Source organism: Blastomyces dermatitidis (assembly GCF_000003525.1).
Source record: "Blastomyces dermatitidis ER-3 genomic scaffold supercont1.4, whole genome shotgun sequence".
Taxonomy (NCBI): domain Eukaryota; kingdom Fungi; phylum Ascomycota; class Eurotiomycetes; order Onygenales; family Ajellomycetaceae; genus Blastomyces; species Blastomyces dermatitidis.
Window position 1 is genome coordinate 4,954,837 of NW_025544777.1, and position 26,418 is coordinate 4,981,254.

At 47.9% G+C, this 26,418-nt stretch overlaps 5 protein-coding genes across 7 annotated transcripts; 2 read left to right on the forward strand and 3 right to left on the reverse strand.

Annotated features, from left to right (window-relative positions):
• The first annotated feature begins 2 nt into the window (after positions 1 to 2).
• BDCG_04504 (cytochrome P450, family 3, subfamily A) lies at positions 3 to 3,212 on the forward strand. Its single transcript, XM_045420164.1, has 5 exons — positions 3 to 818; positions 916 to 1,704; positions 1,869 to 2,183; positions 2,290 to 2,456; positions 2,615 to 3,212. The coding sequence occupies exons 1-5, from the start codon at positions 750 to 752 to the stop codon at positions 2,772 to 2,774; spliced, it is 1,500 nt and encodes a 499-aa protein (XP_045276322.1). The 5' UTR covers positions 3 to 749; the 3' UTR covers positions 2,775 to 3,212.
• Positions 2,987 to 7,733, reverse strand: BDCG_04505. Of its 2 annotated transcripts, none has more exons than XM_045420165.1 (2): positions 6,109 to 7,733; positions 2,987 to 6,044 (listed from the first exon to the last, which is right to left on the reverse strand). In XM_045420165.1, exons 1-2 carry the CDS (start codon positions 6,203 to 6,205, stop codon positions 3,772 to 3,774), a joined length of 2,370 nt encoding a protein of 789 aa, XP_045280905.1. In that variant the 5' UTR covers positions 6,206 to 7,733; the 3' UTR covers positions 2,987 to 3,771. The 2 variants fall into 2 exon arrangements, with proteins under 2 accessions (XP_045280905.1, XP_045280906.1); XM_045420166.1 differs by having other exon boundaries at positions 3,061 to 6,040; positions 6,109 to 7,633.
• On the forward strand, positions 6,498 to 8,175 carry BDCG_04506 (mRNA splicing protein Yju2). Its single transcript, XM_045420167.1, has one exon. The coding sequence runs from the start codon at positions 6,841 to 6,843 to the stop codon at positions 7,675 to 7,677; it is 837 nt and encodes a 278-aa protein (XP_045276323.1). The 5' UTR covers positions 6,498 to 6,840; the 3' UTR covers positions 7,678 to 8,175.
• Positions 7,799 to 20,609, reverse strand: BDCG_04507 (transformation/transcription domain-associated protein). Its single transcript, XM_045420168.1, has 4 exons — positions 20,035 to 20,609; positions 19,729 to 19,886; positions 9,020 to 19,633; positions 7,799 to 8,959 (listed from the first exon to the last, which is right to left on the reverse strand). The coding sequence occupies exons 1-4, from the start codon at positions 20,126 to 20,128 to the stop codon at positions 8,279 to 8,281; spliced, it is 11,547 nt and encodes a 3,848-aa protein (XP_045276324.1). The 5' UTR covers positions 20,129 to 20,609; the 3' UTR covers positions 7,799 to 8,278.
• A 25-nt stretch (positions 20,610 to 20,634) lies between these two features.
• Positions 20,635 to 26,378, reverse strand: BDCG_04508. 2 transcript variants are annotated; one of them, XM_045420169.1, is made up of 9 exons: positions 25,927 to 26,346; positions 25,321 to 25,499; positions 24,804 to 25,205; positions 24,068 to 24,676; positions 23,642 to 23,995; positions 23,396 to 23,566; positions 23,198 to 23,325; positions 22,716 to 23,127; positions 20,635 to 22,187 (listed from the first exon to the last, which is right to left on the reverse strand). In XM_045420169.1, the coding sequence occupies exons 2-9, from the start codon at positions 25,342 to 25,344 to the stop codon at positions 21,927 to 21,929; spliced, it is 2,361 nt and encodes a 786-aa protein (XP_045280907.1). In that variant the 5' UTR covers positions 25,345 to 25,499; positions 25,927 to 26,346; the 3' UTR covers positions 20,635 to 21,926. The 2 variants fall into 2 exon arrangements, with proteins under 2 accessions (XP_045280907.1, XP_045280908.1); XM_045420170.1 differs by lacking the exon at positions 20,635 to 22,187 and having other exon boundaries at positions 22,273 to 23,127; positions 24,804 to 25,196; positions 25,927 to 26,378.
• Between the last annotated feature and the right edge of the window lie 40 nt (positions 26,379 to 26,418).

Here is a 26,418-nt window from a genome sequence, read left to right on the forward strand (position 1 = left end):
GTTGATTATCGAAGCTCTCTACTATATCAATGCAGGGGGGTATTCTGAGCGTGCTATCTCCGCCTGCGTATTGCCTGTGGCGATCTCCCTAGATCACGTGACCAACCACTATATTGTGTAGGCTACTGGGGCAAAAGAGCTCAGTCACCACCAGCGCTGCTGGTAGAAGGGCCGATCAACCCCCTCAACCACTATATTGTACTCCGAACTCCGTATACTGTCACACATCATTGAAGTTAAATACTGCTGATTTATAAGATCTTGGCAAAAGATGCAAGTACAGCCACTCAATCCACTGAACACCTGGGCCTTTTTCATCTGTACTTTGCAAAAAGCAGCTGTAATATTAATTAGTACAGATGCTCTGCCCACTGAACAGTCATGATATTGGGGCTGTACTTTTTTTAAAAAAAGTGGAGATCTGTACAAAAAGAATGAGTACACACGGCCGCACCGAACAGGCCCTAAGTGCTGCGGCGCAAATAGCTCCCTAGACAAGCCTAGTCTGATTCCCCCCTCCCAATCTTGGGCATAAAAGTATCGATTGGAATTGGAGATATCTAGCAGGGTTCCAATGCAGCAATGGGTTAAGCAGAAGGCACCACTGTTGCCATTAAGGACAATGATTCACAAAACAAAAACCTGCGAGCAAGGAATCTTATTTATTGAATGTTTGTTCATTCTTATGTGTTTTTATCTCATATCTGTTTCATTCCCACTCCGTCTTTGTTGACATAGGTGTACCGAGCATGGCGGTGATATCGACAATCCAGGAACTCGTAGGGAATCCATTTATGCTTTCGACCAGCCTTGCTATTGTAAGTTGAAAAATTACTGCCTCCCAAAGGGGATAGCTAACAGATAGGTTAATTGCTGAGACGTATAGCTTGCAGTTTCACTGATAGAAATTTCTAGGTCATACTATATCTCAGCAGTAAACTCGTTTACAATGTTTTTTACCACCCACTCCGCTCATTCCCTGGCCCAACCAGCCATGCGATGAGCCTTGTGCCGTATATTTACAAAATCCTTCGCGGGACTCTAGAATATGACGTACTAGACCTGCACAAGGCTTACGGCGACGTGGTACGAATCTCCCCTCATGAACTGGCTATCTGCGGCCCGGGCTCCTGGAAGGATATATTGGGAAATCGCAAAAGTGGCGAAGAACAACTAGAAAAGTTCTGGCAGTATTATCGTCCTGGGGGAACGGACGAGTCAACTAGTATCATTAACGCAGATCGCGAGGAGCACAGTCGCCTGCGCCGTCAGCTTTCCCATGGCTTCTCCGATAAATCAATGAGGGAACAGGAACCCCTGATTACTCGGCACATCGACCTCATGATAAAGAGATTCCTTGAACTGGGTGGAGCGGGTTCGAAGTCTCTCGACCTTACGCAGTGGTATAATTATGCCACGTTCGATATCATCGGAGATCTGACGTTTGGTGAATCGTTTGGATGCCTCGAAAATGCCTATTTCCACCCCTTTGTCAAGCTTATGCTTGCATCAGGGAAAATTGCTTCATTCCTGCAATGCGCTGGTTATTTCCCGACATTTAAGAAATTTTTGTTGAGCTTAATTCCAAAGACAGCAATGAAACGTCAGGCGAACGTCGCAAAGGAGAAAATCCTAAGGCGGATGAACGCCGGTATAGAGCGCCCGGATCTAATTGAGGGATTGTTGAAGAAACAGGAAGAATGGGTAAGTCACTGCTTCAAGACAAGAACTGAAAATATCTTCTCCTATTATACGTATAACAGGTAAACACTCTGTTGCAAAGCAAACTCCGCCCTTGGGAAATAAATCCCTAGTTCTGGGATACCAGATCGCTTCTATGCTAACCATGACTCCCCTTTCTCCTATAGAATATGAGCCTCGATACCCTCTCAGGAAACGCTCGACTGATCCTTGTCGGCGGCTCCGAAACAACCGCAACACTTCTGTGCGGCGTAACATACCTGTTGCTATCGAACCCTCAAGCCCTTGCAAAGCTGACAGCGGAGGTCCGCTCAGCTTTCAAAAGTGAAGACGATATTAACATGAACTCCGTAAACGAGCTGGACTACATGCTTGCATGTCTTAACGAGGCAATGCGAGTGTATCCACCCGTGCCGCTCGGGCTCCCCCGAGTGATTCCCAAGGGCGGTTGTCAGATAACTGGACAATTCATTCCGGAGGATGTAAGACGTTCCTCCCCTCCTTCCTTCCCTCCCTTCCCTCCCTTCATCTCTTCTTCTGTATCGAGATGTGAGACTGACAAAATATTCCGTACGCTGGTCATAATAGAGTGTGGTCGCGATCCACCACTGGGCCACATATCACAACGAAAAGTACTTCACGGACCCGTTCGCCTTCCACCCGGAACGTTTCCTAGGGGATCCCAAGTTCGCCAACGATAAGCGCGAGTTGCTCCAGCCTTTCCATGTCGGACCGAGAAATTGCCTTGGCAGAAAGTAAGTGAAGCACGCATATTATAATATCAATGAGAAAGAAACACAACCCCTAATATAACTAACTCCATTATACCCCTTTACCTCCTCCTACTTGACCCCTCAAACCCAACCTGGCCAAAAAAGCTAACCACTTCTTATTACTTCTCAAAACGGACTAGCCTCGCATACGCCGAAATGCGCCTCATTCTCGCGCGCCTGATCTATAATTTCGACATGAATCTCGCGCCAGAGAGCGCGAACTGGTTGCGGAAACAAAGAGTATTCCTCTTCTATACAAAACCGCCGTTGAATGTTTATATGAGGCCTGTGAAGAGGTAGACTAGTAGGTTGGTAGGGTTCTAAAAAGGGACTTTGTTTTAAGAAAAGAAATGTTGGGCGGGCTGCTTTCTATCGTTGTTTAGATTGCATTTTCCCAGTCGTTGTCTTTTTGGTTTATTTTATTGATGAGATGGGGAAGAGAGACACTGCTCGTGGTAAGCCTTGGATTTGAACGATTCCTTCATGACGGTCTCTTTTTGCTTAAGATGGCATGATTTCACAGCTATTAATTTGGTTGATACACGTATCTATGTACTCGGACGACATGCCTAGAAAAAAATAAATTCGTGGACTCAAAAAGTCGACAGGAGATCAAAGGAAATCTAAGCTTCTGTGATTTTCAAATGTTGTTTTTCAGGAAAAACTCTTTTATAGAGCTAATCTCGATAATTTAGATAGCTAGATTTACAATATTTTCCCTACAAGGGCTTCCTCATAATTGGTACCTCACTTTTCCCTCCCCCACCCGGCCCTCCTAACTTCCCATACCATACACCTGCCTGCCTGTGCACCATTTTCTCGGACATTCTGCAAAAACACAGCTACTATGTCATCATGTATCATCAAAGGTTACTTCTGCTACGTCAAACCTATCTTGGTACCTCTATATATATACACCCGTTCAGTTCTTTTCTGCAACACCCCAGAATGCTTGCTTTGAAGGTGCATGAAACAAAATATATAAGAAAACAGGGTGAAGGCGCAAGACACCAACTTTATCCAGAGCAGTGCAATGAACATTATTATCCTTGCCCACTCTCTTACCTAGTCCGTCGTATTCATACTGCATACAAGAAAAACACAAACCTAAAAAAAAACCAATGGGTATCGGCTACCAGCATGTCGAGCTCCCTAATTCCAGTGTCCCAAACCCAACACGAAAGAGAAAAAAAAAAGGAAGTAAGAAGAAAAAGACATGTATAAAAATAATAAAGTTTTATAGTTATCAAGTAATCTCAAAGAAGTGGGCGTAATTTGGGTATTCCATCATTCCGCATCATCCACCAGGCCCACGGCGGGCAGGGCTCCTCCGCCTCCCCGCAAACCTAGTCGTACGCGATCTCGAAGATTCGGCTGGGACATTTGGCGCCTGGGTCGTAGTCACACCGACACCACGCCTTGCTCCCGCCGTAGCGTCATCGGGGCCCCGTTGCCTAGTAGCGTGTCTGGATCTAGCACGGTTCAAAGCCGGGTTTAGCAAACCTTCAGCTTCACCATCCAGTTCCATTTCAACACTTTGATTCGGGTCCTCGACAAGACCACTGCGTTCGTTCGTCCATTCTTCTTCATGGGTGGCCCGCCGGTCCAGTCCACGTGACTTAGTCCGCGTGGCTGCTTTTTCCCTTGACTTCTCTTTGCTTTTGGACGTAGTCCTTTCTCTACTGCTAGCACCAGCAGCAGTTTGTCGGGTGGTGGGTGGCGGCACGTATTCCTGCTTCTCCTGTTCAATTTCCCATATTTCAAGTGCTCTTGAGAGTAAAGTTCCCGCAACGCCAGCACCGGCTGCAGCGTCACTGCCGCTAGCGCCTAAGACGCGAACCGCCTCATGTAATGCGGTGACCGCTTGCATAGTCCGTCCTAGTTCAAGTAACACAAGGCCACGGGCCGTATGTAAGGACCCGGTAAGGCCCCTATCTTCATAGCCACCAACGCTCGTAGAACCAGCAGATACAAGACCACCCGCTCCTGCACCTGCGAGTGCCGCTCCATAACCAGTCGCAGACCCGCCGGCTCCGATTCGAAGGGATTCATCAAACTCCGCCAGTGCTTCTTCAAAATGTCCCAAACGACGCAGAGCATGCCCTAAATTAGCTCTCGTGGCGAGCCACGCACCTGGGTCACAATTTAATGACGAGGCCAAGGCTAGCGCTTGGCGAAATAATTCGACGGCACCTTCAAGGTTATTTTCGTGGTATAAAACGACCCCTAGTTCATTAAGCACCAGTGGGTCGCCACCTGATGGAGCAGGCGATTGAGATAATGACTCAGTAGAAGATGGAATGGTATCAGACATTGAGCCGGATGACATTGAATAGGCGGCAGACAAATACTCGTGAGCCAGAGACATGTTGTTTAGAGCAAGATGCTGCATTCCCAAAAAGAGTTGCGGAAGGTGACTTCCTTGGAATAACCTCGCAGCAGTACTGTATGCTGCAATTGCCTGGTCATGTTCACCCTCTGCAGCGAATGTGTGAGCAAACCCGATCCAGGCTGGGGCTGAATGAGGATCCAAAAGGGAGGCCTTGGAGAAAAAGCGTCGGGCTTCAGAAATTTTACAAACAGACATGTAGTATACACCAATAGCGAGATATGTATATGATTCCCCTGGAACGTTATCGGCAAGAGTATGGGCAAGCAGAAATAGAGCGTTGGTGGCGCCCGTCTCATATAAACATGCGAGATGGAGAGGGTAAACGGCAGGCGAATGGCCAAGGTTATGACCTTGACTTCCCTGTGAGGCAAGCATGGGTCCAGAATCATCAGAAGATGAGAGAATAGAGGATGTAAGTGACAATGCCTCGGGGAATCGACACTGAGTATAGAGAGTTTCTGCACGAGAGAGAAGAAGATCAGGGTTATCGGCAAGATTGTAATGTGTGGATAGCGTTTCTGTAGCGTAAGAGAGAGCATAAGGGGAGGAGTATTTCGATAGGCGAGTTGTATATAGGAGTTTCATAAATTCAGCGGCTTCTTGAGCTATTGATGGGTCTGTACAATACGTAATGGAGTCGAAATCGAGGGATTCTAAGAACTCGAGCTCCTCCGCTGGAGACATAAGAGAGTTTTTCATAAGTTGATCGAATGCCTCAAAGCACTGCACATCAATTCGCACAGCATCTTTATAACAGTCCCTGGCTCTATCGAAAGCGTTTTGTCGGGCATAGCATAATCCGCGCAGGTAGCACATGGCAGCCTCAAACTTGATGTTTTTGGCATCTTCCCGTTCTCTTTCTTCGCTTCTTTCAACGCGATCTGCCCGAGAGGAAGCACTTTTCCCATTGCGCAACGTAATATTGAAATTCCCATTCAGATGCTGTAATTTCCGCCGGGTATTGCTGGAGGAGGCTACAAGGTGGGTAGGGTTATTGTCACCAAGAATGGTGAGGGCTTGGTCAAATTTGTTTTGCTTGATATAGCAATGCGCTGCCAGATATCTACATGACGAACTCCGGGCGATCAAATCTTTCTTCGATAGTAACGCTAGTGCTCGAGTATAATTGTTGTTTGAGAAATGTACCTGTGCAAGCCAGAATGCATCATTGTCACTGTCTGGGAATAAATGTCAGTTCACAGTGAAATGCACGCCATTGAACTAGAAATTGAAAAGCCTCACTTGTAAGGGCGAGCACCTTGTCGCCTATGTAGATAGCTGCATCATGCTGGCCTTTGTTCAGGGCGTCCTGCCGCCAGCTGCGGAGAAAGGACTCCATGAAGCGTCAAGCGCGGTACCCCTCAAAATTCCGTGTTCAGGGACAGTCACTCATCCGGACTGAGTTGGACAATTCATGTAGATGGTTCCCCCGCGTGCTTACTAGGTAGAAGGTTTGTTTTGTTGGGATGTTGAGCTTGTCGCAAAAAGCTCGCTGTTGATGTTTCCCAGCGAGGAAGAAGCAATCGAGATGTGGTCTGTGCGTCTGTTGACATCACATGGCGGGTATCGGTACGGTAATCTGTGTATTTGTATATTTAGCCGACAAAACAATACCTAGTATATTGATGTACTGTGTACTTCATATATTTTATAACAGAAGTTCTGTTTACTCTTGTGATGAATGGACAAAGTAGAAACAACCTTCGAAACTATATCCTAAATTCACTGGTACTTTGTTTGTCGAGGTTCTGTTCTTGCTCGGAGCTACAGGAGGGAGCTGAATACCACGTGTGATCTTGAAGCCTCCCCCAAAGTTCGGTGGCGCGAACCTCAACCCTGCCACAATTCACGCCACGTCTGCTCTTCAACCACCTCATTCTAATCTGCCAAAGTGATAAATAGCCTCATATATAACTATCCGTTACTAGTTATCCACAATTTCACTGAGAAAGACGCTCATTTACTTAGCCCACCATGTCTGAACGCAAAGTGCTCACAAAGTACTATCCCCCGGACTTCGACCCGTCCGTCATAACGCGGACACCTAAACACCTACGGGCAACGGGTCCCAAGCTCCTAACAGTCCGCCTGATGGCTCCATTCAGTCTAAAATGCACAAATTGCGGTGAATACATATACAAAGGTCGCAAGTTCAACGCGCGCAAAGAAACTACAGAAGAAAAATATCTAAACATCCCCATTTATCGCTTCTATATTCGCTGCACTCGGTGCAGCAGTGAAATAACCTTCAAAACCGACCCCAAGAACATGGACTATACGTGCGAACGCGGTGCTAAGCGTAATTTTGAGCCCTGGAGGGAAGCCAAGGAAAGTGAGGTCAATGAAACAATGGATGAGACGCTGGATAGGTTGGAGAGGGAGGAGGGAGACAAGGAAGAGAGGGAAGAGCGGGATAAGATGATGGAGTTGGAGGAGAAAATGCAGGATTCGAAGCGCGAGATGGCAGTGGCGGATGCTTTGGATGAGATTCGGACGAGAAATGCGAGGATTGAGCGGGGGGAGAGAGGGGCTGGTGAAGAGGCGGCGTTGCTGAAGGCACAACGAGAGGCGGACGAGGAGAAACTTAGGGCTGAGAGGGAGGATGAGGAGGCTGCGAGGAGGGCATTTATGACAGATGGTGGAGAGAGGGTTAAGCGACTAGTGGAGGATGAAGCCTCTTCATCGGGTGGGGCGACACCGGCTGTTGAGAAGTCCGATATGCCACCACCTCCCTCGTTTGCTAGGGTGCGAAAACCGAAGAAACCGTTTAACGCCGGTCTTGGGATTAAGAAGAAGCCGCCGCTGGTTTGAAGTTCGTTTATGGTTCATAGTACTTGCATCTGGTCTCGAGCATATCTGGGCGTTTATCACTGCGGTTGGAGCATTGTCATTGGATACATACCAAGGGAGTTATACAATTCATCAATAAAGGATGTGAAATTTTTGTTTTTTAAGTATGTTCTAAGCCAGTTGGATATGATGTATGAGTAACATTTATAGAGAAATTTAAATGTAATTTCATCAATACATACAGATAAATAAATACTAAAATTATTCCTAGGCCTCCATAGAATTAACCCCACAAACCCCTGACGCCACGCTGAGCAATGATAGACAGACCATTGCCTGCATTTTCCGTCCCCAGTTCATTTCAGAGCCGTCATTGCGTTTTACAGTATTCGAAATAAAAATAAAAAACAATAGGAGGTTGTTACTAACAATAAACAACTGAAAGGTAAAAAAGTCGGATCAATGTTTTTAAAAAATAGTACAAAGGAAGTTAGAAATTGATAGAAAGAGAAATCACAAAACAACCACAATGATAAAAGGGTGAAAAAGAAGAAACCACAAAGCAATATCACAGAAGGGGTACTGAGTAAAAGAAGAGAGAAAACAATCCATGAGCGGCACATCACAAATAGGGCATCCACAACGCGTCACTCTGCGCTAGGTTCTGCGGATTAACCGCCCTCGAAATAAGGTCAATGACGGATTGGTTGGCAGGCAAGTTTCCGTCAGGTGGGCTCGCAAGGCTAACAGCCCTATTGACAATGAATTCACAATTGCTCTGTACCATATCTCGCAGCTGGCTCTCAATCGGCGAAGCTCGCTGCGCGGTGGACCAGAAGATCATTTCGTCACGGACGAAGAGGCTCAGTTGCTGCTCCAGCTCATGTCGTGGCTCAGTAAGGCAACGGGCAATTGCCATCACTGCACAGGCGAAGATACCTTCAGTGGCCAAGGGGCCCATCAATGTTTGGATATTTGGTGTAAGGCGGAAAGGCACGTGTTCAGGGTTGAAGAAGAGAGGTTTGGCTGTGTGCATGTTGGGGATCAATTCGGATCCCCAGATATCTCCTGTGGCACGGGAGATGGAGATCTTGTTCGGGTAGCGGTTGGTCATGTGCATGACATATGTCATGAACGCGACTGCAGCATATTGGTAGGAGAATTGGCGACGGAAAAGCCAGAAATCAGCGAAGTTGGGATATGTTTGCTGGAAGAACTCGAGCAGGATCGTGTTAGGAACCCATTTCTGTTGGATAGCGGAGAAGATTTCTGACCGCAGAACTAAGGACTGTTCAGACGTGCGCTGTTCATTATTACGGTTAGTAAAGGGTTGTGGTAACGATTGCGATCCAAAATCACTCACATTTAGTTTCGTCTCGGCCAGCGACCGCATCTTTTCCATGGTGAACAGCACAGGCTCGTCTTTGCTCATGCCGGTCCGTCGGCAGTGGTCCTCATAGACTCCCTGCAGCGAAATATACGACGGATCATCCTTAACAAGCCGGATATGAGGGGCGAGGGGAACCATGAGGGGGAGATGGAAATAAATATTGCGACGCCGGCTCTCCTTTCGTTTAGAGAGGATGCCGTTGAATATCCGGAAGAGTTGCAAAATCCGCTCCTCCCGGCGACAATGGCGTGCAGCAGGATGTTGAACAGCAAAGCAATGTAAACTACCATCATGACCACGCATCTTCAAACGTCGGTGGCAGACCCCGATCCCACGCACAAGTTCAACATTCGGTAGGAAGCGATCGATGCGGATAAAGTCCTGGTTTTTATCTCTGTACTCCAGGTATTGCCCGGGAACTTCAATCTCATCGAATTTGAGGAATTTGAACTCGCTGAGGTGAGGAGAGAATGCTTCGAGGGATTGTGTATGTGGTCGTCGGTCAAGCTTTTCTTCGAACTTATCCCGCCATCGTCGTAGCTTGTGGATGTACTCGTGCATGGTCGGCTTCTTGACAACGAAATCAGCCTCGAATGACTTGCGGATATGCGCGGGAAGAATAGTCTCCGCGAAGCGAGTAATGTTGCCCTCTGTCGCTGGAGGAAGTTTGAAGTCTTGTGCATACGAAGCAGGCATCCGACCCACATAAGCAAGACCATCATTAAGTAAAGCAACGATAAGTCTGTATGCATCTTCATCCGGCGGGCACTTGAAGTTCTTGTGGATTTGGTCGACCATTGTCTCCATCGAAAGCGCTAGGAGGGGGAATGCGGTTTTAAGGGTAGCCATGACATCTTCCGCGTATTCCCACGATTTCTTAAGCGGCTCCTTCTGTGGAGCGTCTGGGTCTGGCTTTTGCTGCAAGGGATTCATGGCGCCTGGTTGTCCAGGTTGGCCGAGCTGGCCTACTTGTCCCATCTGCCCCGGTTGCCCCATCTGCCCAGGCTGTCCTACTTGTCCCGGCTGTCCCATTGGTCGGGGTTGTCCAGTTTGGCCAATATGAGGCGGCTGTCTAGGTGAGGTCTGCGCATCTGTGGTACCATTAATCGCAGAACCATCAGATCCGGCCGTTCCAGGCTTCGACTCCGGTGTGCTATCTTTGATGCCGATGCCCGGAGATTGTTGCTGCTGCTTCGCCCGGTTAAGCCTCTCCTGTTTCTGCTCATGCGATCTGCGGATAGAAACTAAATCCTCACGGCATGTCCTTAACAAGAAGAACAGAGATTGTGGGTATAACTTGGCGATCTTGCTTAGAACTGCTTTGGACAATCTTGCTTCACGGTGGGATAGACTAGTGAGCAGCTGTGGGATGAAGGTAATCCAGTACCAGACAGGCGTATCACCCTTGAAATTTTCAAAGGCGGAGGCAATTTTCCCTTCTTCGTTGTCCAGACTCAGCAGCCAAAGAATGCGACTCAGAAGCTTTCTTGATTTGGAACTCTTGTATAGACCAGCTGCCTCGAGGTAGCAACTAACGGCATTACTTGCAAGTTCTATTTCCTTAGGAGATTCTTTGAATCGTTGATCGCTGTATTGACCCCATTCAGCCCAGGCTTTGGCGAGTCGTAGATCGTAGTATAGAGCAACCCCAAACGCTTCGTTGGCCTCATTGGTGTGATTGAGCTTAGCCAGGAACATCCCCTTCAATGTATAGAATTCGGCCTTTTGTTGGGCGTTGAAGTAGTTCAGGTTCGTATTGTTGATCACGTCGAGTCCGCTGTTAAGTTCCTTCGGGTTCTGGTAATGGCACTTGGCTTGCTCTCTTAATTTGAGGAAGGCTTCTTGGATCTCAATATTTGGTAGTGTGTAGATGCGACTAAGCTGGTTGATACACACTTCGGGCATTTGGTGTTTCCGTGCAACATGAGCAAAGCGGTTGATAATCCAGGCTGTCTCGTGATAACCTCGGTAAGCGTATGAATTGCTAGTAACAGTATTTGACTGGGGAAGAAGGCTGAGATAAGTCCCATTAATTAACTGGAAAATGTGCTGTCGCCACGTAACTAAGTCTTGCCAGGCATTAATATCGTCCCACACGTTTGGTAATCGATCACGCCAGGTTGCCAACAACATCTTCAGCTCCCCAGACTTGGTGTCTAGATTCCTTTCATTTGTCTGCGCCAAGCTGGTACAGATAACGCTTGCATCGTGGAGCTCGACTAGCTGCTGGAAATTCTGAAGAATCGGAATATGTGCGTTCGTAATCCGTTTGGGAAGCTGGTGCCACTTTCGGATCGACAACTGAATGGATTCATCGCATATATTATTAAACTCCTGGGGGCCATCTTGCTTCCCATGGAACTTGAGAAGAGACATGAAGGCCTGGAAGAACGTCCGTCGAGGAGTTGGGGCATCGGAAACAGATTTTATCAGGGAATCCAACTGATCGCGATTCGCTTCGCCCTGCCAGTTGTCAAGGTTTCTCCAGGTCGCTTCCAAGAGAAGGTCGTTGAAGTTTTCATGTTTCGCGAAATCGCTAAGTATCTCCCATTGCTGCAGCTTCTGCGCACAAATCATCCAATGGTCCTCCCAGAGGAAATACTCTCCTTGCGAGAATGGAACTGCCCCAGTACGCGCCTTGATTTGAGCTGACTCGTACAGTTGCTGTGCCTTATCCCACATTCCCTGTTGTTCATAAGACAGCGCAGCATTGGTTTCGACAAATTTACACCGTCTTCGCCAGGTGCCGTAGAACAAATCATCTTCCTGTAAACCAGCGTAAAGTTCAACAAGAGCGTCGAGGTTACTTTCACGCACGGCGGGAGTGTCGATCAGCGGACTAATAGCCGATTCCTCAAGGGCGCAAGCAGCAATATACCAAGCATCGTACGTGCGACTGAGATACTTCATGACATGCGGTGGGATCTTGAAACGCGGCTTAGCTCTGACCACACCTTCGAGAAGTGCTTGGATAACATTTGGTCGATCGTCAATTTGGCCGCGATTATACTCGCGCGTGAGCAAAGTTACCATGCCTTTCTCCAAGTCGCTCCGCTCATCCCGATTCAATGTAGACCAACAAACAGTAAAGAGTGTCACCCAGATCCGATAAGCAAGTTTGGTATCTGCATGCTGGAGCTGCGAAAGGGGCTCCAGAATATCACGAACTTTAACATCACCCAGTTCCTGGCAGAATTTTCTGTGGTCTGAAATTAGAGACTCCAGATTGCTGTCCACCATCAGACCATCCTTTCTGGGATCTTTCTCTGAGCTTCCGAAGAGGAATGCAGTGGGCGAAACCGTAAAGTCTTCCTGGTGGAGTCGAGCGGGCGTGGTCATGTCTATGGAGCCAATAACCAACTGAGACGCCTGTGTGAGCCAGAAGGAATCGGCAAGCGTGTCCCAATTTTGCGACGTTAGTACATAGCTGAGCCGAGTATTTGCCGATCGTGTCAAGCTACGGTCAAAAATGGCCATGAAGCGATTGCGCATTTCGACATCTTGTGCGCGGGTGCCTATGAGGAAAGCGTGTTCCAACCGAACCGTCAACTCGGTTCTCGTGATCTTAGGGTCCTCGTAGATGCGAATGACTAGCTCTAGGAATTGTTTGAGGGGTGTCTGATCTGGCCTGGATTCGAAAAGCAGCATCTTATGCAACACTGCAGTTTTCTCCTTGAGCGTCGGCCAAGACTCCGTGGAGTCGAATATCCAAGACTCAGCCATTCGCAGGATCTTAGTACAAAGGCGGATGTCTTGAGAGCGCTCGACAAGCTGAGCAAGCACGCTAAGGAAAGGTCTCCGCTGTTCTCCTAGGTAGGACATCCTCGTAGCGAGGAGATCAATAGTCTTCGAAATCAGGTCGACGCCAATTTCAAACTCTGGATCATCAGAAGAAGGGTGTTGTTGTTCCCCAGGCCGCATATTGGCCATATTTCCAGCAGGATTGGCAGAGTTATTATTGCCGCTGTTCGCGTACGCAGCTACATGATCCTTCGCAAGCTTTAGTGAGAATATCTTCATGACGTGAAGAACATGCTGGTCGATCTCTGCTGGTTTGCACTTCGACAAGGTCCAAAGGATGTTGATGGCCGCAATGTAATTGGTGGCGGACAACGCCTCTGTGGCGATTGCGGAGAGGTATGTAACAAACTCGGAAGGAGAAGAATCAACATCCATCGCATCTTCATCTTCGGGCTGGTCATCCGCAGGCATTGCATCCAAAACACGCTTGACCGGTGGTGGCAATGAAGCGGTATCCGTCTCATCCATGTTTCCATGTAGACAGTCCTGGATCTCGGGATTATCTGATCGGAGAGGCTTCTCGAATAGCTTCTGCAAAAGCGTAGAACGGCTCACTATCCATTCATTAGGTTTAGAAGCAAGTAGAATGCGAATAACCTGAAGAGCATTGATCATGTTGCTCGTATGCTTCTCATCAGGTTTGTCAGCTTTCTCCCCACACAGAATGGGTTCCGTCACTTTTTGATACAGATCGATATCCAAGTCACCCCAGTACTCAGAAGACATAAGGCCTTTCAATAACTGCATAGCCTTCTTAATCATCTCGCCATGGAGAATAGGGAGCGCAGATCGCAAGGTGCTTTTCTCCCGGAACCTCGACGCAGGGACTTTGTACCTCTCGGGAAGGCCACAGATAAATGTAACGAGATACTTGACAAGGGCGGTGCGGAGATCAAGAGGAACCATGTATTCAGGTCGCTCTCTCATGGCAGGCGGGGCCAAAGCAGCGGACGGGGTAGCCTGAGCCTCTTCTGTAGCAGGTGGTGGCAGCACACTAGCCTCCCGCACACGCCTTTCTTCCCACGTCCAGATAAGCCCGATCAAGTTCAGCGTCAGCTTCTTACTTTCGTTGGACGGGTTTGGAGGTCCGGCGATTTTGATAAGAGATGGGACAATGAGGGGCACGAAGTTTTCTCGAGATTCATAGAATAAATCTGGTTGTCGAACGAGGAATTGGAAGATACTCTGTACTTGTTGTAGGTTTGCCGTCTCCTCAGCCAGAATGCGCCGTGGCCACCTAGACCATAAAGGGTACCGCGAATCTCCTCCTGAAGTTACCCGCTTGGGAAGTACAGGGGATAGAATTTCCAAAGCCTGGGTCACCAGCGCCTTGCCTTCGTTTTGATGGGCTCGCTGCAAGGCGACGTATATCTGTATTACGATCTTGGACGGTGTCTCATAGTGCGAGATAAAGTAGCTGATTAAAACGTAGCCACCGTACTTGTTAATAATATCCTCCAGGCGAATATAGCTCCAGGCAAACTTGATGATATCTTTTCGTGTATCTTGAACGATTGTATGATGATACTTGATCAGCAAGGCGGACAGCTGTAGCAGCTCCATGCGCGAATGGTCCACACCTGGCTGACTGGACTCCTCACTGATGTCACCTAGCTGTGGCTTCCAGAGTCTGTTATGGATGGCCTCGGTCATGGTCTTATCCACTAATCTCGGGCCAGTAGTAGACTGTTGGCCCCAGTTGTTCTTCACGTCCATTGCGAAGATGGGATTGACTAGGTTGTGGAATACATAAGTTTTCATTTTCTGTGACACGTTGCGCTGGCCATAGAGGTCCAAACAACGCATGATAAGCGTCCGCCGATAATCAATCGATTCGTTCGTGATGATGTTTTCATAAAGGAATTTGGGAAAAGCAAGAGTCGTCTTGAGCTCACGCGCAGACAATCGATTGATGATTTCAAAAAGGAAATCCATGTCATGTAGTGAATGCGTCAGGTATGATAAGAAAATATCTATGAGCTGATCTTGAGCTTGTTCAACACGGAGACGCTCGTTGGGCGGCAATTTGTCGGCGCGGAGCTTACTTTCGAGGTCCCGTCCGGCGTTCATGAGGTGTCGTTTAAGGTCGGGATTGTTTTTCAGCCAGCTCTTGGTTGGATCATGGTAACATATTGCGTAGATAACATATATGGCATTAATAACGACAGTGTTCCTGCCGCTGTCGACAGGCTCCTGTACAAAGGCAATGGAAACCAGCGTATCACCCTCCGTCACAATGGTGGACCGTATGGCTACGCTCTCCGGGTTCATCAGTATCTGGCCAAAGAAACGACCATATCTTTCGTCATTCAAGCGAGCACGGAAAAACTCCCATGTTTCCTTCGCATATCGGTTGAGATATTTCACGAGCGGTTTTCTAAATGGGCTATTCGACGTTCTCCGCAATCGTTCTTCTAAGGCCAAAACCTTGTTCACCAATCGCTCCATAAAAGTTGTCGCAGCCGGAGGCAAGAGATGGAAAATATTAAAGGTAGCGGCGACAATTTTCATGGATGCGCTCTGTTCAATGAGCGTAAATGATACTCGTTGAAGAATATTATCATCGGCTATGACCTTCAAGTGGTCAAGCAATCGAGAACCAATTTCTACCTTGAAATAGTTTGTGAGCAGCGTCAGCAGCCTGGCTAGGCCATCAAGCCCCGCAACACTCAACCGCTTCGGATCCTGCAGGTTCATAAGGATGGGCCGAAGACCGTTCTGTAGTAGATCCTTCGGTAACTTATTCGTCTGCGTCAAAACATCTCGCAGACCAGAGTTTGCAGCCTCGATAATTTCCGGCGAGCGAGAATAGAGCGATTTGAAGAAGACGGCGATGACACGTGCACGCCCTGTATTCTGCGGGCCGCTCGCGAAATCCGGGAAGCTCATTGCCATAGATAACAAGCGGAGGCAGGAGACTCGGAGGTTCACAATTTGCTCTGCGGTCTTGAATTCATTTGGCTTCGGCGCAAGAGACTCGTCGTCGACGTCAACCAATGCCAATGATTCCATCAGCAGTCTATTTAACTGATCGTTGAACGTCACGATTCCATGATGAAGACCGAGGCAAAAGGTGATGGCATCGATAAATCCAATCTCTGTAGGAAACGGCAAAGCACGCAGCGGTTTATTAAAGATCGGCTGTAGAAGCCTATCCTTGACAGGAGCGAGGAGCTCATGCTTCTCAGCACCAACAGCTTGCGCAATAGTCTCAAACGCCTGCTGAGAAGTCTCGCGGACATGTTTACTCATGTGCGAGAGCTCGTAACTGAAAAACCCACAGAGACTGGTCAGCCTGCTCTTCTCATTCTTCAAATCCTCCTTGGACACGCCAGTTTGACATCTGCGGAGAATTTTATCTAGCGTATCCCGCGCTTGTACTCTAGTGCTAGCAGGCAAATCCGTCGGCGTATCCTTGATGACATACATGAGGGCCCTGACGAACTCCGCCTGCCGATCAACCAACCATGGCGTGCCGAGGTCAAGCTCCGTGACAAAGACTTGGATCCCAAGACTTCCACCGGCTTTCGTAAACCACTCTTCCTCATGGCAGTTGTGGCAAAATACTCGCGCAAGGTGCGAGAAGAAGGAGAGTTTGGCAATTTTGTCCGGAGAACCGAAGATAACAGCGGCTGTATCACGCATAGTAAGCATGGCGCTCTTCGCCGCGTCGCGAACATTACGATGATCAGACGAAAAACATTCCACGAGGGCATCCGCAAGCACTCGGGTGTCTAGGTACATAGGACCTTCTCCTGAGTTAACATTGAAAGGTCTCCTGGCGTGTCTCGCTTGTGCGAGTGATCGACCAACTTCAACGATAGTAAAGTGCCGGCACACGTCCGTGACGAATGCAGTTGCACTCTGTTTCAGGTCCGGGATAGTTGTCGCGATAATGCAGGCTTTCAGTAACTTCCTCATTGTCTCCTCCTGGGCCGTCTTCTTCGGAATCGAGCCACTCCGTTCAGACTTTTCCAGAATATCCGGCCCGACTAGTCTTCCTTCAGCCAAGTCGTTCGCTTGCAATCGCACCAGCGTAGCCAATTCCTCAGGCGGGTGTTCAAGGCCAATATAAAGCTTCAGCTGAGAACTCAGCATATGGTACGCTTGCTGTTTGTAATGTGCATCAGTAGCTTTCGCTGCCGGTGTCCTAGGTACTTCAAGCAACTTCCCCAGTGCCAAATCAATCCCAATATCCAGGGGAAATGCACGTTCCTTGCTTGCACCACCAATAAGTTTAACATCAATGCTGGGAATATCATCGGCAAACGGCTGAAAGGACAATTCTGGTGGATGGTTGAGGAATTTCCGATTACGACCACCTAGTTTACCCAAGATTCGCATGGTGGTATGAGCATGGAAATGGCTGTAAGGGTTTGGACGAAGATGGTCCCAAAGGGCAGTCATGAGTTCGTCTACGATCGGCGCCATTATTGGGTCTAGATAGGCTGCGGTCAAGTTATCAACACAAAGCTCGAGTGTGCGGAGACCTTGGCCAACGAGTTCGGAGCCAGCCCGAAGTGCAACGACAATGGGGCGCATGAGATGACTGAGATGGGGGAGTAGATGGCTGAGACGGGCAGGGACTGTTAATGTGAGTTCAACGTAAAGATCGCGTTCTTGGGGTTTCCGAGCGCTTAGGAGGAGGTTATTGAAGGTCTCGAGAAGCATCTCCAGGAGCGGTAAGATTTCCTTGTATAGGAGTTCGAATCTGCCTCCACCAATACTTCGGAACAGCGAGCGGAGGAGGAGGAAATAATTCATCGGCTCCTCAGCTGTAACGGAGAGCTCTATACACTTGGTAACGATTTTAGTGAGGTGGGGATGCAAGACCTGCTCGTTCTGTGCTGAAAAAAGCGTGACAGCCATGAACGATAGCTTGAACATCCTCAACAGGATTCTCGATTTGGATACATCTGAGGTCCCCACCTCATGAATTCGATCCATGAGGTATTGCAGCACCATCCCAGCGAAGGCCGGAGACGTAGCTTCACTTGCGAGGAAGAATTGGGGCAAATGCAATAGCGAAGAATGTTCAAACATAAGCTCATGAAGATATGGAATCTCAGTCTCAAAAACCTCATGGAACGTAGCTGTGTCGATGCAATGGAAAATCGTGCCGAAGGTCTCCAGAAGCTCTTTCTCCTCTTTACCCATCTGCTGCATATACTGACTAGCAAGGAATTCCAGCGGTGAAGAGTATTGCACTTCAGGTTCTGGCTGATCGATTCCGTAATATTTGAAAACCCTAGCCCCCTCATGGAACAGCTTCTTGATCACCGCGACCTCCTCGGCTTTGTACCCAAACGAAACTTCGGGCCAATTGGGCGGAACGATGGTCTCATCGATGTTGATATTGTCCGGATTAGTTGCTTTCAGTGTATAAAATAAGCTCTTCAGCCCCTTCACAAGATTATTGAAGAGAAACTTATTATCTGCAACGGGATCGGCATTGCGCTCTCGCGGGTTTGAGGTCTTTATCGGAGCCGCGGAAAAGATATCGATTTCATCCCAATCCGGTGGGTTATCGATTTCCGCGAGGTATGATTCCCTCTGGTTTTCTGGTTGATTCTTAAATGCCCGTGATATCTTAACAGCATTGTCAAATTGGTGATTCATGGCAGCGAACTTATCCCCAATAGCGTCAAGAATCATGACCAAGAAGTATCTCGCATCCTGCTTATCCTGAAGCTTCGCTATACGCTCTGCCATATTCAACAACAATTTGGCACTCATGGTCTGGAAACTAGTGCCAGGGAAATCGTCGTGAAGATTCTTCGTGTACACTTCCACGGTCCGACGAATCTGATCGCGATTAAGTGACTCGCGGACATGATGTATGAGATCAGCAAGCATGCTGTATGCTAGTGGTCGCATCGCCTCATAGACAGTTAGCCCATCACCAATCAACGTCCGCTCGTCCAGGAGCTCGTCAATCTTATCTAAGAAGATCTTGCGGTAATTAAAGTTGATAATATGACGTATGGCGACAAGCAACTCCTTTCTAGAACTTGATTTCTCGCGCGGGCAATCCTGCAAAAGACGCACAACGACACCCGGCAGAGATGGGAGAAAATCCTGCAGCTGGTTCGCATACATCCGGAGCAGGTAGGCGAGAAAGCTCATCGTCTTCACTTGCGCGGTGATAAATTCACCAAAGGCCGCTCTATTCTTGATCTCTTTGCACACGCCAGTGAAGATCTTACCCTGAGCTGCGGCCTCTGCATGTGCCTTCTCCTGTGGCTTCGCCTGCAGAAGTAGAATGCCCTTGATTAGGGGCACGAAGACTTTGACGCTGGCAGAAACGACGCTCCGATGAGCTTGAAATATCGAGACGACGATGATCGGGCATTCCGCTAAGACTTTAAAGGACTGCATTCCTCTCAAAAGCTGTTGATTCGACTGCTGGTCGGGACCGAGATCAGAGACGGAGGTTGCGGGCGAGCTGGGCCGTGGAGACTGGAAATTCTGTGATGTTGCGCCCGGCGTTGATGGCATGCCTTGTCCTCCCGATGCAGGGCTATCGAAAGTATCTCGAACGACCTGTTCCATTGTCTCAAACATCTCCTGTATAAGTTCCAGGAATGGCTTGACTCTCGTCTGTGTTGCCTTGGCCTGCCGTCGTTCCAGATCCATGATTGTCTTCATACAGAGGACAGCGTTGTCCTCATTCTCAACTCGAACAACTTCTAGTAGGAGATCGACCATATCACCAGCGTACGGTTCGACATCGGGGAGGTCTAGAGGAAGTCGATGGAGGATTTCAAGGACACAGTTCCGCAGTTTCTAAAACCGCTCGAGCAAAAAGAATTTGAATCCTTAGCACTCCAACAACGATAGTGGAAAAAGTCGCAGAAGATATACATAAATGTATCCCATACCTGTTCATAAGACAAACTAACAAATACCGGTTCGCCCTTGAGGATCTTTTTGAAGACCGGCCATAGCTTCGCAAGAAAAATGGGGTAACTGGGGCCGGAACATAGCTGCTCCAGCGAGTCGCGCAGCTCGATCGCGATATTGGTTCTGGTCTTAGTTTCTGAAAAGAAGAAGAAAATAGTTAGCAATCGATGTGGCGTAAGTTTTAACACTATGCCAGTAGACAGACATGCGGAACAAGAGCCCGCAAGTAGGACCGCGGTATACACCAAAGATGAAGCAAGAAAAATCGTTGAAATGCCCCATACCGATATTCACATCTGCCAACCGGGTCGCATAGACATCAATATTCCGCTCCATCGCCGCCGTCGCGCTAGGAGAGCTAGCCATCGTCGTAGCCATTGCGCCTTACTTCTCTCTCCAAAAAAAAGAGAGAAACGACAGGCAAGCGAAAGGAATAGCTATTTACGTAGAACGGAGCTTAGTTAGAACCGCCAGGCCCCCTCCAGTGGGGCCTTGCGCTAGTTATTGTCCACCCAACTCTCTAGCAAGTCTCCATTCGGAGGGGTGGTGTCGTTGGTGTCTCGGTCCGTTGCTCAGGCTCTTTTTACTGTTGCTGCCGCGGAGCTGCGTTGACTTCGGTTCAACCACGCGACTAGAAGCGCTTAAGCGCGCGCAGAGAGAATGGCACAATTAAGAAATATATTTTGGTCAATGGGTAATAATTAGTAAAATTAAAACAGTGGGGAGAGGAGAATCATGAGTCGTGATGGGGGGGGGTGGGTGGAAGGGCGGAGACTGCGGGCGGGAAAGAGACGAAAGAACGATGGATTGAATTTCTTCTCCAGGCTGGGGGGAACGGCAGAGACCCCGTAAAATTCACTAGGCCTGGATAAGGTTAGCGTTTGGGTTTGTCAGGTTCGGATAAATATTTTCCCGCGCCTACTGCCGCCTGGGATGCTTAGTCAGGTGCTTATTAGCCGCAGAGAAGAATGCATGCTTGATTCTGGGTGGAAAGAGGATGGTCAAATTCATTATTGTCAATCTTGCAATTTATGAAGTCCCTTTGAGGCATATATGTGTATAGCTGTTTAAAAACAAGGACAAGAAGAAGTAAAAAAGCAGAGAAAGGGAATGAAAGGCCTGCAAAGAGAGGGGAGACAAGACATATATGAAAATTGAAGCAAACAATACGGAAAATAAGGGATGTACGGGTGGTTTATAAGAGAAAAGGAAAGGGAAGAAGGGAAAAAGGGAAAATAATTTTCATCCCATAGACGTCTAGGCCAACGAGCCAAAAACAAGGAGAACGGGTAAACGCCATCCACCAAAACCAGCTATATAGTATGTCTTTTATTCCTCCCTTTTGACAACCCGGGCAACAACACAACACAGCTCTAAAAGCGAATGCCAAACCGCGGACAAAAGAAAAGAAAAACGGTAAGAACAAAAAACCACTAGATATGAAGAAAGAAAACTAGAAAAAGAGAACAGTCTCATAAAGATTTTCTACTGCGCTTAACAGAGCAACACAAAACAGTAGGACAGAAGAATGAATAATGAATAATGGATTGGAGAAAACATATAAATCAGCAACACATGAGCACATGCACACACAGCACACAGACAAAACCTACCCATAAAAATAATGTTCATGAATTGATGGGTGTAAATAGGGATGGGCCAGGGACGGACGGGCGATAGGAGGAAAGCGGGGAACTGTAACAAAAACAGAACATTGTAAAATGTGTATCCGAAGTTTAGTAGTAGTAGTAGTAAAAATCAAGATTTACAAAACAGTGGGCGTTCAGAAGTAGAAGATAAATATCAAAAAGTGAAAAAAATAAAGAGTAACAAGAGAACATCACAACATCATCACAGCATGCTAATTGCTATGCCTTTCATTCATCAAATTCCGAACAGAACTTTGTAAGGTGTATGAAGAGGTTGTGTTCACTGGCACAAAGCCAAAAACAAAGAACAGAGAAGAGAAGGGATCCAGGAATTCATGAAGAAGAAAGAAAAGAGAATGCAAAACAAGAAACAGCCAAGGGGACGGCCGGTGAAAGGGGTGGGGTGAGGCAAGTAAGAGAGAAAAAATGAAAAAAGGATACCTCATATCAACCGAGAAAGAAGTTCCAGGAAACCAAACAACAACCCATCAATATTCAATCAATCCATCTAACCACTCCACTCCACTCTACCTCATCGAATTGCTCTGTGCCACAGTGGGCATCTGTGTTGAAGATGGGAACCCTCCCCCACCATTATGATTATCAGTATTAACGCTTTGGCTTCCAGAAGAACCCTTCCGCTCCCCCCGTTTCCTACTGCTGCCACTACCACGAGTTGCAGCGGCTGCAGTGCCAGGATTCTCACCACCACTCCCATACCCCGATCCCGATCCTGATCCTGTCCTGCGCGAGCGAGTGTCATCGTACGATCCGTGACGGCGCCTCTGCTGGAATCAAAAAACGGGGGTAATAAACCACGGCGTAAATGTTAGAAATTATTTGTCACATACATTTAACAGCCCACGCACGTTGAAAAAAGAAAAAGAAAAAGAAAAAGAAAAAAGAAGAAAAGAAGAAAAAAAAAAAAAAAAAAAAAAAAGGAAAAGGAAAAAAAAGGAAAAGGAAAAAAAAATAAGGAGGAGGAATTCTCGCTCTGGCTATGCAAGAAAAGCAAGCAAATACAGAGACAGAGATGGATAGAAAGAAGAAAATGAAAATGTATATGTGGTTATTTTTCGTTTTTGAAATAAGTCATTCGCCATGAGAAGAAACAAACAAAATTGCAGAAATTGACAAAATGGAAAATGGTGAATGAAAAAATGAGTCGTGACATTGTGAAAAAGGTGCATGAAATGCATGAAATGGCTGGCTGCAGATACAAGGGATCTCGCTTTATCTCTCTTTCTATCTCTCTTGTTCTTCTCTTCGCCCCTCTAACTCACTCAAGTCCCCTGTAAATCTTATGAAGCACTAACCGAATTCAGGTCTTGCCCATCCCGCTCCCGTAACCGCCGCTCCTTACTCGACTCATCTTGTAGTTTCAGTGCATTAAGTCGCTGTTGGCTGTCGTGGGTAACCGTGTCCATATCGTCCGTATGGCGAGATGATATTTGTGGTCCATCAGATGATGGTGTGGAAGATGATGTAGTCGCACCAGCATTAGTAGTAGTGTTGGCCAATAGTGGAGATGGGCCCGTTCCTGTTCCTGTTATGCTCTTTCGAGATTGAGCTAGCAGCTGCAGCCTGTCCCATTTGCCCTGTCTATTTTTCTCGCGGGCTTCTGCAGTCGATTGCAGTTCTGTGTAGTCGTGGGAGCAATCGTCGAATAATTGTGGGTTGATTTCCATGAAAAGTTTCATCGCGTTGTATACCATGCTATGGATGGTCCTGTGGGGACGGGTGGAGATAAGTAAAGTGTGCGTCATCAATTTTGCAAGTTCAGGAACATAGATCTTACCTGTTCCAATGCCCTTTTGAATTTTCGTATAGCGGAGCAAACATGATAGGCAGGATAGTTTCTACGTTATCGGTGACAAGATTACAGAAGTATTCATTGTTCCAAAAGTATAATGCCCGTTCAGCCACCTGGATAGAGATATTATTAACAAAAACGACCCACAGACAAATTTATTTTCGGTGGTGAAGCGGAACATACCTGAAAATGGGGGCTGGCCACCGATTTTGCCAATTGGTTGAAAAGCGGCTCCTGGACTTTGGCGAATTCCGTGGGGTCCATAACTTCAAAGATATCCTCGACTTCATTCAAAAACATAACTTCCTTCGTGCTGTTTACCTTCGGCCAGTATCGGAGCAACCCAAGAACGACCTAGGAAATAAACGAGTCAATTTCAGCGAGAGAAGGAAACCGGATGTAAGGGGCGAATGAAAGGGTTAGAATTACTTCTTCAGTGAGTGCAGAGTCCTTTTCGAGGAACTGAACGATGCAATATGCCAGCTGGGGGTGATACATGCTCAGGCTCTTCACTTTATGTAGGGGAATCAAGACGCGCGTTAAGAAGAGTTTGTGCTCCTCCTTTAGTGGGAGCGCGAAGCCATTAATAATAGAACCAAGAATCTCGAGCAGCTCTGCTACTCCATTAAAGCGTTCCGTTTCGTACATGAACTGGAAGAAAACATTGTTGATCGACCGTCGAATGTAAGAACGTAGGTTAAGGAATTTGCCGTAGATGCGGTGGAGGGTTGTTTTGAGAAAGTCTCGTTCGCGGGGGTCTTCAGAATCAAAGAGTTCCAGTAACTTTCCCATAGGTCAGTATTTTTTTTATAATTCCAGAAAAAGCTGTGGGAATAAAAGCACAAGTCAACATACTTGTAAAACAAACTGATGGTCGATATATGCTTTTGCTATATTGGTATTGAAATCTTGACTCTCGATGAAACGGAGGAAAAATTCATAAACCACCTGAATATGCGGCCATGCAACTTCAAGAACAGGCTCATCCTCTTCCGGGTCGAAAGCGTCCCCTTGAGGGTTTACTGGGGGAGGAATAGGGCGAAAAAGGTTTTTGGCAAACATATCCACCACGCGGGGATACATGGGGTCGGTGATAACAGATCTGTTGTTCGCCACGTAGTCTAATAATTCATGCAGGGCCAGTCGCTTGATCTCCTTGGATTTCATATCGCCAGTCGGATCATTAAAATCGAAAATGATATTGCACTGGTCAATTTTTTGCATGAACAAATCCTGGCGCCGGTTCGGAGGGACTTCGTGGAAGCCCGGGAGCTTCTCCAGTTCTCTTTGGCGCTGATCAGATATGTCGAACCTCGAGGAGTGTTGTCGTTTGGGTGTTCTGATACCTTCTGGAACATCCTTGGGAGTTGTTTGTAACCGATCGAAAAGGTTTGATTTTTGGCCAGCCTTTGGTGGCTGGAGATCTCCAGGCATGGTCTCTGCAGCCCCCGGCGGAGGAATGTGCTAAATTTGTTTCTCGTTCGTCAGCAGCTAGTTATCCACAGCACATAATATCCAATGCTATATGAAGTGAACCCAATCGCTCCGAAAGGATGAGCAGTGTGGGAGAGGGAAAAATGGAATAACATACCGGTGCGCTAGGGCTAATGATTACACTTGGAGCAAGCGGCTGTGGTTGTCGAATCGGTGTTCCGGGCCCATTTCCGGGCATTTGACCCGAATGACCTCCCATGTTTTGTCCTGGAGGCATAAAAAGTTGGGCGCTTTGAGGGGCGCTTAGCTGTGACTGAGCATTGTTATGGATAGCGCCAGCTGGCGGTCCACCACCGTTGCCGCCTTGTAGTCCAGCCTTCCCTTTCATATCGTTCAATGAGGTGGTCGAGGTGGTAGGGGTGCCATGATTGGAGTTGGCCGGGGAAGGGCTAGGGCCTGTCGAACTGGAGGTTGTGTTTTGACTTGGGGAGGATGTCCCGGAAGAATCTTTCTTCTTAGAAGACTTGTTTGAATCTTTCGCACGGGACAGCTGTTCATGCTAAAGCCGTCAGTCAATGCCGGGTTCTTCCTACAACGAAACAAAATGTGTCCATAGCTCCAAGACACATAACACAAACACCCACGCGGGGCTGGTTATGTGTGGGAGCTCTTACCACTCTCTGCCTGAAACCCTTCATGGTAGCTTATATCGGTGTGGCGGCCACATGTACAAGATCCGCCAGTGTTCAGCCAGTCGACCACGATTATCCGACAGTCAGCGGAATAGTCGTGACCAGCAGCTGTGTGAATTTCGAGGGGGAACGGAAAAGGCGACCCGGGCGGTATATTTATTCTAGAATGGCACATGAGTGAGCACACATTCCCTAGCGCGGGTTTAAGGGGTGCCAGAGACGAAGAAAGCGCTCTAGCTTATAGGTGGCAGGGTTAAGTTGACCCCAGGGCGAACAATCGCCATGAAATCAAGGTGAAGAAAGTGCCATCTTCGAATAGAAAACAAACGGGAAGAAAGGGATTAGGCTGTGCAGGTTGGTGTTTTCTTGCACAGGAGCAAAGGGGAGTGGAAGAGGAAGGGATGCTGCGGCTCGACAGTGGGTAGCGCAGTGACGGGGTTGCACGTTTGCACTCTCCCGAACGAAAGACATACAGAAGCTGAACGTTTAGGGGAGGGAGGGGAGGAAGTGGAGGGGGGGAGGAGGGAGAGGAGTGGAGACATATCAAGCCAAGCCTCAGGACCTACCGAGTAGGGTCACGTAACGTACCTTAACAAACAAGCAAAGACAATTGGAAATCCCAAAGTTCTGAATAAAAGGAGGAGGCAGCTGGTTTGATATTGTGGCTTGAGGGAAAATCGACCGGGGTGGGCAGTAGCGGAAGGGGATGTGAGCGACTTCAGGGGCGGTGGTGGCAGGGCGGGGAGTCAATCCCAGCGGGCCGTATGGTTCGGAAGGGAGGGAAACAAGGAGGGATCAAGCGCGAAGAGGCATGGGGTGGGAAGGAGAGGATGAAGTAGGATCAGTCAAGGGAGAGACGAGCGCTGAGCAGAGGTAGAAATAAGGCAAGACAAGATAAATGACAGCGGGTGCAGCGCAGACAGGAGCTGGATAGAGGTGTGGTGGGAGTTGTAGATGTCGTCGCCGTTGGAGGTGGATGTTGTCGTCGTCGGGGCGGGAGAGTTCGAGTAGACAGACTCCCCAGAGTGGCAGGAGCAGGCATGTCTTGGCGCCACTCTTCTGCGGGTTGTAGCTGTGGTT

Excerpts from the sequence above, each read along its gene's own strand:
- BDCG_04504 (XM_045420164.1), top strand. The coding sequence starts at position 750 with ATGGCGGTGATATCGACAATCCAGGAACTCGTAGGGAATCCATTTATG. Across the intron at positions 2,184-2,289 it reads GACAATTCATTCCGGAGGAT|AGTGTGGTCGCGATCCACCA; the intron begins GTAAGACGTTCC and ends TGGTCATAATAG. Across the intron at positions 2,457-2,614 it reads AGAAATTGCCTTGGCAGAAA|CCTCGCATACGCCGAAATGC; the intron begins GTAAGTGAAGCA and ends AAAACGGACTAG.
- BDCG_04505 (XM_045420165.1), bottom strand. The coding sequence starts at position 6,205 with ATGGAGTCCTTTCTCCGCAGCTGGCGGCAGGACGCCCTGAACAAAGGC. Across the intron at positions 6,045-6,108 it reads CAAGGTGCTCGCCCTTACAA|ACAGTGACAATGATGCATTC; the intron begins GTGAGGCTTTTC and ends ATTTATTCCCAG.
- BDCG_04506 (XM_045420167.1), top strand. The coding sequence starts at position 6,841 with ATGTCTGAACGCAAAGTGCTCACAAAGTACTATCCCCCGGACTTCGAC.
- BDCG_04507 (XM_045420168.1), bottom strand. The coding sequence starts at position 20,128 with ATGGCTACGACGATGGCTAGCTCTCCTAGCGCGACGGCGGCGATGGAG. Across the intron at positions 19,887-20,034 it reads GTTGGCAGATGTGAATATCG|AAACTAAGACCAGAACCAAT; the intron begins GTATGGGGCATT and ends TCTTCTTTTCAG. Across the intron at positions 19,634-19,728 it reads TTAGTTTGTCTTATGAACAG|AAACTGCGGAACTGTGTCCT; the intron begins GTATGGGATACA and ends GAGCGGTTTTAG.
- BDCG_04508 (XM_045420169.1), bottom strand. The coding sequence starts at position 25,344 with ATGAAGGGTTTCAGGCAGAGAGTG. Across the intron at positions 25,206-25,320 it reads AGGGTTTCAGGCAGAGAGTG|CATGAACAGCTGTCCCGTGC; the intron begins GTAAGAGCTCCC and ends TGACGGCTTTAG. Across the intron at positions 23,128-23,197 it reads TCAAAAGGGCATTGGAACAG|GACCATCCATAGCATGGTAT; the intron begins GTAAGATCTATG and ends CCGTCCCCACAG.